Source organism: Empidonax traillii, unplaced genomic scaffold, assembly GCF_003031625.1.
Source record: "Empidonax traillii isolate 1590-97213 ecotype Southwest subspecies unplaced genomic scaffold, ASM303162v1 scaffold268:size1028579, whole genome shotgun sequence".
Lineage (NCBI taxonomy): Eukaryota > Metazoa > Chordata > Aves > Passeriformes > Tyrannidae > Empidonax > Empidonax traillii.
The window spans coordinates 432222-441498 of NW_020955461.1; the positions used below are offsets into that span (position 1 = coordinate 432222).

A 9277-nucleotide genomic window follows, 5' to 3' on the forward strand; every position below is an offset into this window, starting at 1 on the left:
CCTTATTCCAACACTGACTGTATTAGCAGCCCAGAAGTTCAAATCATGAAATTCAAATTCCTTCACACTGTAATTCCACTATCAAAGACTAACTTATAAACAATACAGCAAGGAGGTAAAAAAAACCCAAACCAAACCTGTAAAACCTAATCTGCTTTGCCTTGTAAGTGTGGTGTTTTCCTGTATTTTTTATTATGATTTGGCTCAGGTTTGGTTCTAACATTAAGGAGATTATTCATATGGTGTTTGTGAATAAAATCAGCCAACCATATCCGACTGGTGCTCTTGCTTGAAAGATTACTGCTTCAAAAAATAGCATTCCCATATTTTGAAAAATCTTATTTCGGGGCATGCTGTAAATTGCAGCTTGAACTCAGCAGGGAGAATAACGTTGTTTTAGGCAGTGTTACCACTTCTTGTCATGTCTTGATGTTTGATTAATTACCTTTTAGGAGGAAAGGAAGAATTGTCTCTATTCAGACAATTAAAAAAAAAAAAAGAATCTTTGCATCACATTGCTTATAAAAGTTTTTTCTTTTAATGATTTTATCTCCATATAATTGGTTGCTGCTGAACCGTGCTCAGTTGTAGCATATTAATTTACACTGTTTTGCCTCATCTTGCCCTTCATTGCAGTTACTACATGCTGGAAAACAGACCTCGCAATATCTACGGGATGGTTTGCTACTCATGCTTGTTGGCGCCTCCTAACACCAAGGAATGTAAGTGTTCTGCCATTTATGTGCATTTCATCTGGTTTTGACTTTAAATCATCTGGTTTTGACTTACAGTCATCTGCAAGCTCAATGTGAAGTCTTTCAGTGATGATAATTTTGTTCAAATAATAAGCCCAGCTCCAGTAAAGCAATTTCTCCTTCTAACTAGCCTTGCCAACAAAGGGAGGGAATGCTGATCATCTGAGGAGAGATCAGAACCTTTGATTTAAGACCTGCTATTGTTCATTTGTGCGCCAGTTTTCATCTGTTAAGACATCTCACGCAGGATTTATTAGGCCTAATTAACCAGCAGGTACAGGAAATCTCATATCTGTGTATTTTTTAACTGAGTTTCAGTTCACTCAAGAAGAAAATATGGGACAATTTGTAGATCGAGTAGAAAGTGCATTGCCCCTTCTCAGATCCTTTGGCTTCAAAGTGATTCAAGGGTTGATATTGCTGTCAGCACTGATAAGAGTTAATTCTGTAGATTTCACTGACAAAGAAGCTGTAGTTTACTAATTGAATAAGATCATGCATGTATGTGTGTGTGACCCCTAGAGGTACCTGTTCCTTTGTATGCCATGTGCATGTGTAATGGCATATCCAGACTCATGCCATGGGGAGGAGGGACAGTCCCGCACCAGTTCTGTAATGCAGAGGCAACCCCCCAGAAAACTGCTTTCTCCTTTAGGGGGCAAAGAAAGTGAGAAAAAGGAAAAAAAAAAAAAAGGTTCTCTCTGAATGACCAAATTACTTCCACACCACCTCAGAGAATCTGGAGAAGATCAGGAGAAAAAGCTTTAAAAAAGATCAAATCAGAAACCCAAACAACAAAAAAACCCAGACAAAACGGAGCAGTTCCCTCAAGTAACCTAACGCATCTAAACCCAAAATCCTGTCCATGTTCTGTTCTTTTAGAAGTCTTTGTCATGAAAAGTAATTGCAGTATTTTGCCTGCTTGATTTGAAAGGAGGAGTTGACATGAAAGTATTTTTGTGTACATAAATAGCAATTATTTTGTTCAGATGCTGCTGAACTGTTTATCATTGGTGATCTGCTAGTCACTTCAAAGGATACGTCATGAACACCTTTCCTAAAGTGCAAGAGCTCAGAGGAGCCGAGGCATAATCACCACCTCACACAGTTCCTGGTGAATGGTAGCAGTCCAGAGGGAGGTATCTCCCTGAGCTCTCTGCATGCAAAGTGGCAGGTCTGTTGTACAACTGCTCACCCCGCTTGGCTGCAGTAACCCAACCTGTCCTGAGACAGCAGGACTGGGTGAGGGCAGGGTGAGAGTGATTTTGATGAGATAACATCTGTATTAGGAGGTGAGGTAAGGGTGCCAGGGAGGACCCAGATGTGAGATACGGGAAGAAGGTGGAGAGGTAAGTCAAAACACAAGGAATGTCGTATTTTAACCCCAGCTGACAGTCCGGCCTCACACAGCCACTCATTCCACCCACTGGCTAGGGAAGAGAATAGGAAGGGTAACAGTGAGAAAACTCGTGGGTTGAGACAAAAACAGTCTAATAAGTAAAGCAAAAGCCACGCACATCAGCAATGCAGTACAAGGAGTTAATTCCCCACTTCCCACAGGCAGGCAGGTATTCAGCCATCCCCAGGAAATCTGGGCTACATCACACATAATGGTGATTTGGGAACACAAACACCATCACTTTTTGAATGTGCCACCCATCCTACTTCTTCCCCCAGCTTTATATGCTGAGCATGACACATATGGTGTGGGATATCCTTATGATCATTTGGGATCAGCTGTCCTGGCTCCTTGTGCATACCCAGCCCCCTCACTGGTGGGATGAGGTGAGAGGCAGAAAAGGTGCTGTGTAAGCGCTGCTCAGCCATGATGAAAGCATCCCTGAATTATCAACACCTTTTTGGTCACAAATCCAAACCACAGCCCCATACTAGCTACTAGTAAGAAAATTATCTGTACCCCAGCCAAACTCAACACAGGGAGTCTTTGTGGGAGTTGAGGGTATATGGTAAGAGAATGCAGATGCACCTGGCTGCCCCACTGGTGGGAACAGAATCCTGCCTGCTGCTTGCCCATAGCTGGAAATTACTCCCTTCCTCAGCTCTGATGGTCTGTCTCAAACACAATCTGAAATGGGGTTTTAATAGTATCAGACATGTTGTAACTTAATGATTTGGCAAGGAACTACAGAAGATCTTATGGCTATTAGTCAATTAAAAAAAAAAAATCTTTGTCTTTTATAGGATATCTGACATACGTCATTTGCTTCTGTAAGGAAAGATGAATGGCCCAACTGATTACCCACATGCAATTTTTAACTTGACAAACACAGAATAAATATATATTATCTTTAGGAGGAATTTAGGCAGGTGCATAAACTGACAAATTGGGTATTAAGGTAGAAGAAAACATTAGGCCTAGAAAGACTAAAGATTTCCATTTTAATCAACTCCATGAAACCAACCATTTGATTATAAGAGCTGAAAAACCAGAAAAGCATCTTAAAATCCAAATCCCTCAAATCACTAAACTCAGGTAATTTGACTTACGATGTCTAAACCTCTGGACCCCATTTGGAATGGCCACTTCCCAATTCATAGGCATTAATTTATACTCCGGATGGAAAATCAGCCTTGCTGCAGGAACATCTTGAAAGGCTCACTTGTTGCTGTGGCAGGCAGTGTAAAATCTGGTATTAGCAGATGATCTTTTTCACACATTTTACTGTCATCAGATTATAGCAATCAAGAGCAGGGAAGAGGTGGCATGTCAGTAATGCACAGCTGTAGAATTTTCTGAGGTTTGCAAGTTACAAACTCATGTTACGTGCACTCTGAGCACATAGCCTTAACACAAGCACGTGGTTCATGTCATATGAAGGATAATACCAGCTTTTTGGTAGGAATGGTTCCTTTGTGCAGAACAACATCTGCTTATTGACCAGCTGTCATGATGGAAGACCAAGAATGAACACTTGAAATGGCCCCAGGAATCTTCTGTTGCTTTCTTGAGACTCCAAAATGGCATTGAACAGCATTCAGGAACTTAAACCCCAAACTAAAGGGTTGCCTCTTCCCCAGAGATCCTGTTCTTCAAATACTGCTACATAGAGCACACCACTGGAGAAAGGTGACCCAGCAGGTCACAAGGAAATGAGAACGCCAAATTACTTAAAAATAGGAAGCTCAGGGTGACAAGCTCTGGCTTTGCACTTCTAGACAGAAAAAAGAGAGCAGATAAACCCTGTTTCAGGCCTTCGTTAGTGTTGGAGAACAGTGGTGCTCGTAGCTGAAAACAGTCCTTGCTGGGGAAGAGCTGGGTCTGTGTCTTACAGAGGCCAAGTCTGGGAGCGCGTACCCCTGCATGGAAACTTGCTCAGAGCATTTGTCTGGCAATACATTTTATCTAGCAAAAAAGTATTTGGGTTTGATCAAGGGGTAAAAAAATGTCTTTCAACTCCAAGAGTGTGCTGTGCAACTTTCATCTCATATAGTCAGTAAAACTTGAAATGGCAGAGGAAACAAGGTGAACACTCCATGCCCCAGCATCTGGAAACATTAGTGAAAAAATGACTGGGAATGAGGACTGAGAAAGAAATTCCTCGATGGGCTTTTTTTATTTTATTTTATTATTTTATTTTTTTTTAATTAGAAATAAATAGCACAAAATAGAATGGAAAGGAGGGGAAGGAAAGGGAGATACTTCTCAGAGGTGAGAGGTTTAATTGAGGCACTGGACTGAAGGACAGGAGCAACAGTTCTGCAACCTGGGAGGAACAACAGACTTCAGCAGCAGCCTGTGGGCACTGGGCACATACAAGGATGTGTGTTGTGGAGCAGGAAAGCTTTTTCTTATAGGGAAAAGAGTAAACATCACCATAAAGACTACAGTTTTTCCTATCTTGTGCACTGTGAAACACGTGTGTAAGATTTCTGGCCTCTCAGCATGCAGTTCCTTCGAGTCTCCTGTGTAGGAACCTCCATGCTATGCACAGAGGAGCACAATGCCAAAATGTCAAAGGTGTGACATTTCACTTCAGCTGTGCATGAAGCAGAGCATGAGCCATCAGTCCCCTTTGCTGACACTAAATTGGGATTTGATACCTCTGTGATAAATAAAAGCACTGCAAGAGGCAGGGGAGGCAGATTTCCCATGCAAATCAAAGAATGAAGGTAATGAGCACCAAACCACTCTAAGATGTGGCTTCCCACAGTTAATGGTGCTGAATTTTCTGTCAGCACCTCTGGAACTGGAGTCACTTCAGGCCGCTGACTATGTAGGGTGTTTTTGTTCTGGTTGTTTTGTTGTTTGTTTTTTTTTTTTTTAATCCAGTGTAAGAGTACATGTAAAAGACAAGGTTTAGCCACACATGAAGTTTCTCTGGCAGAGAGGTACAGTTGCTGCTGGAAGAGATATTGTTTTTTAGCAGCTGAAACTCTCAATGAGTTTATCTCTACTAACTCCCTCTTTCTCTTCAAACTTTAATATCTGCCCCTTCAGTTCAAAAATACTGAAGGAAAACAAAATCAAATCCTGCTACAAAAACTTTAGGAATGTTTACTTTGCATTTGGATTTACACAATTAGATCAAATATGCCAATCTTTTTGCATTTACAGATCATTGATCCAAGGAACTTCAGCAATTGATTAAGATTGTTTTTTTTTTAATCTACTGTATATATTCATAAGTGTGTATGGGCAGAAAATACTCTAGGTTTTTTTATTTCACGTTTTTTGCTGATTTTATATATGAAAACAGATACAATTACAAACCTGAGTAAGTTTTTAAGTCTCACATCTACCAGTAATGACTTGGGAAAATTGAAAAAAAAAAAAATAAAAAAAAAAGGAAGAAGAAAACAAGAAAAACAATAAAGGAAAACATATGTGGTCAAGTTATTTTTTAATTACCAGAGAGCAAATAGCATCTAGAAACAGAAAATATCATTTTTATTGTTGAAATATTAGAACTTCAAAAAGAACTAGACAATTGATGGCTTTGTGTGACGAGCTGACATCAGGGGAGCACATCCACACTGTGTAATGAAGACTGAGAAATCAGTCTTCTTAAGTGAAGTGCTTAAAACAAGCAAGCTTAAGTGAAAATAATTCTTTCAAAGATTTTCATTTTAACTCTTCGTTCTTTGCAATATCACTAATTTCCTTTCCTTGCCAGTTTTGTCCTTTTGTAATAAGGTCAACATCAGGACTTTTTTCCTTCTGTTTCAAATTACACGTACAAATGAATAGGCTTGTTAGCTGGAGCTAACTTTTCTTTCTCTTTCTTTTTTCTTTTTTTTTTTTTTTTTTTTTTTTTTTTTTTTTTTTTTTTTTTTTTTTTTGAGTTGTTTGATCTCTGAACACCCCTTTCTTCTTCACATGTGTAATGTGAAAATGTTAAAGGCCGTGCTTTATGACTCACTAATGGTATGGCCTGATTCTCCTTCCCTTATGGTTTGTCTGTGTTAGGGAAGGAACCCAACCTTAGGACAAAATTGGCCAGCCTCAGATTCAAGGGGAGGGATCAGAGAAGAAAATACGAGATCTTCTGTCTTCAGCTGCTGGGAAAGCTGGGCTGAGGTATCGCTCAGGAGAGCATCTGGTCCTGGTGGTTACTCCAGTGACTTTGATGTTTTCACTGGTGCTGGAGCTGCAGCTCCCACAGTGAGCATCACCGACCCGTGGAAGACATTGCAGGTCTCTGCAGCATTGCTCTGACTGGGATCAGGTGCCACTAAACCTGCAGAACTGCAGCTTTCTACCACCCATACAGGTGGGCTGGCCACCAGGACAACGGAGAAATGGGAACTTGGTGCCTAGTGGGTCTGTTCTCTTCCTTCTGATGCTGTGAAGTCATGGTAGTAGGGTTTAAAGAGCAATTATCCCCTTCACGTTGCACAGAGAAAGAGGTGATAATACGGAATTGCTGGACAGAGGCTTGGTTCATGGAGTGTGTGCCTATGACCTTCCAGTGCTGTGCAATGATTAGAGCTCCTGGTGAATCCAGATTGTCAGACTAAGACCACATGGCCTATAATTGTCACTGCTTTCCTGCCCTGGCAAAATAAAAGCAGAGAGAAATAAAACAGTGAAAGACATTATACAGGGCACAATAGCCTAAAATATTTCCTTTTATGTGTCCTGGTTGCTTACAGTGAGATTGACCAGATTGAAAATAAAAGTCTGGGGGAACTTTCCTGTCACCATTTTTAGAAGTTTAAATCACAGTAATTAATTTACTTCATGCTCTTCCTGGTGTAATAACTACCTACACTAACTGAAGAATCTACCTGTGGCTCCAGAAAATATTAGAGGAACTTATTTTGTAGTATTCTGTATTTACCCTGAAAAGACAGTAAAATAAAGGGCACTCGTTGCCCAGGATATGCTCCAGTATCGGTGATTTGCAATATTTTCAGAATTGGTTTATGTTTGGTTACCAAAATCATATGTAAGCACCTTAGAAAGCAACTTGGCTTTGACAGCTGCTTTAGCTTCCATGGTTTTCCAAGTGCATAGGCCTTCCATTTGAAGTGTTTTTTTCTTAAGTTTGAAAACAAACTTTTCATGTAAGTACCTGAATACAGATTTACATTAATTTGAAAATTCTGACCTCTGCTTTCTACATATCTAGGTCTTTAGTTATGATTAGGTTTAGTTAAATTCCAGTTTTCAACTACTTTGTCAAACATAAACTTTCTATCTTGATTGAATTTCAATTCTGTATAATTTATTTTTCACCTCATATTTAAGGCTGCTAATTATTTATTTGCATGTGAGCTTTATCTTACTTTATGTCCATAAAACAGTCTTGATGATGGCACTCACAGGTTGGCTGTGCCATTCATAACTGGCTGTGAGAAGAGGGATGCATCGGGAGAAAGCAAGCTGCACTCAATGGCAAGAAATAGATACATACACAGACACAGATTTTTTTTTTAATGCGTATTTGAGGATCACTGATAGTTTGTTGTGTACACACTCTGGGGATTTTTATAATGTTATTGGGTATTAAATAAACTCAAAAAAAAAAGAAAAAAAAAAAAAAAAAGAACTGTTGCTAACTATGAGCAGCAGTCCTTTGCATGAACGGTAAGCTGATACCCACAGCAACTTATGTCAGGAGCACATATGGTCTCCTACTGCACCAGATTTTATTCACTCCCAAACACTTGCGAGAGGGCTTGTTGGTAAGACCTCTTTTCCCTGTGCCCTCCTCTTCCTCTCACTAATCTGGTAGTTTTGTTTTTCACTTCTCATTGTATGTCTGTCTCAAGATACAAGAACAGCTCTAATAATCTGTTACATAAAGCAGAAAGGTCCATTGAAACAACAACAAAAAAGTATTTTATTGCCCAGCATTTGTTACCTATGAGGATAAAAGGCCCCTGCATAGCAATTTAAATTAAAGATATCTTTTGAGTTAAACCCCCAAACATTCAAATGTGAATACAGATTCAATTGTTCTTTTAAACAATAAGTATGGAGGGTATTTTTATTGAAACTGTATTTAGAGTCCAAGAAAGTTACAACTAAATCATAATTTTTTGAATAAAAACATTTATAACGCAAAAGTTGACCAACCATCAGTGATAAACTTCTTTCCTAATGTCTTCATCACATTCCTACAGTATTGCTTATAGGTGTCCAGGAATATAAACCACTCTTTTGCACAGCTATATTACAGCCATCGGTCTTTTTTTTTTTTTTTTTTTTTTTTTTTAAATAGAGAGTTGTTTCCATATGTTGTGCTGTAGCATTTCAGGATGTCTCTGCCTGAGCTATATGTAAGTCTTTATAGGTTATGTGTCATCTATATTGGAACCAGAATTAATAATGCGATTGGGATACAAAACTGGATGTGTACAGAAACAACTGACATTGCAGTCATGGTGTGGTTCTGGGCTGGAAAAAGCAGCTGCCATGAGTTCTGTTTCTTTTTGCTCACACACAAGCGATATAAACTGAAATTCCACAGAAGCTGGCAATTTTGGTTCCTCTTGCAATGCAGGTGCACAAATTGGCACTTTCTTCTAAGCCACATCTAAAGAAAAATCTTGGCTCATAATGGATATGCCAAAATTTGACAATAGGCTTAAAATATGCATAATGACTAACTCCCATCTAGGCATATGTAAAAGGCCATCGCATTCTAGCACCAGCCTTGATTTTGCCAGGATAGGCACTACAGAACAAATGATGTGCATGCAAAGAAAATTCTGCACGTAGGCTGTTCCCATGCAAAGAAGATTCTGCACGTAGGCTCAGGAGCTCAAGGTGCTCACTCTTGTGCACAGGCGAGGCTTGTGTGAATATGTGCACGTGTGTGCCTGGTATGGGCAACGTGCTGTGCCCTGATGTGGGGCAGAGCTGAGTGACGTGTGACGATGATGCTGAATGAATCATAGAATCATAGAATAGATTGGGTTGGAAAAGACCTCCAAGATCATCGAGTCCAACCCCTGATCCAACTCCAATTACTATGTCATGGCACTAAGGGCCACGTCCAATCTCTGTTTAAAAACCTCCAGGGATGGTGAATCCACCACCTCTCTGGGTAGGC

General features: G+C 39.8%; 1 protein-coding gene across 1 annotated transcript in view; it reads left to right on the top strand.

Moving 5' to 3' along the window:
• EDAR (ectodysplasin A receptor) overlaps window positions 1–9277 on the top strand; it is a 69966-nt gene that overhangs the window by 49367 nt on the left and 11322 nt on the right. The window contains exon 5 of the mRNA XM_027889652.1: window positions 637–722. Within this exon, the coding sequence (XP_027745453.1) occupies window positions 637–722 (86 nt within the window). The remainder of the gene's footprint in view (window positions 1–636; window positions 723–9277) is intronic.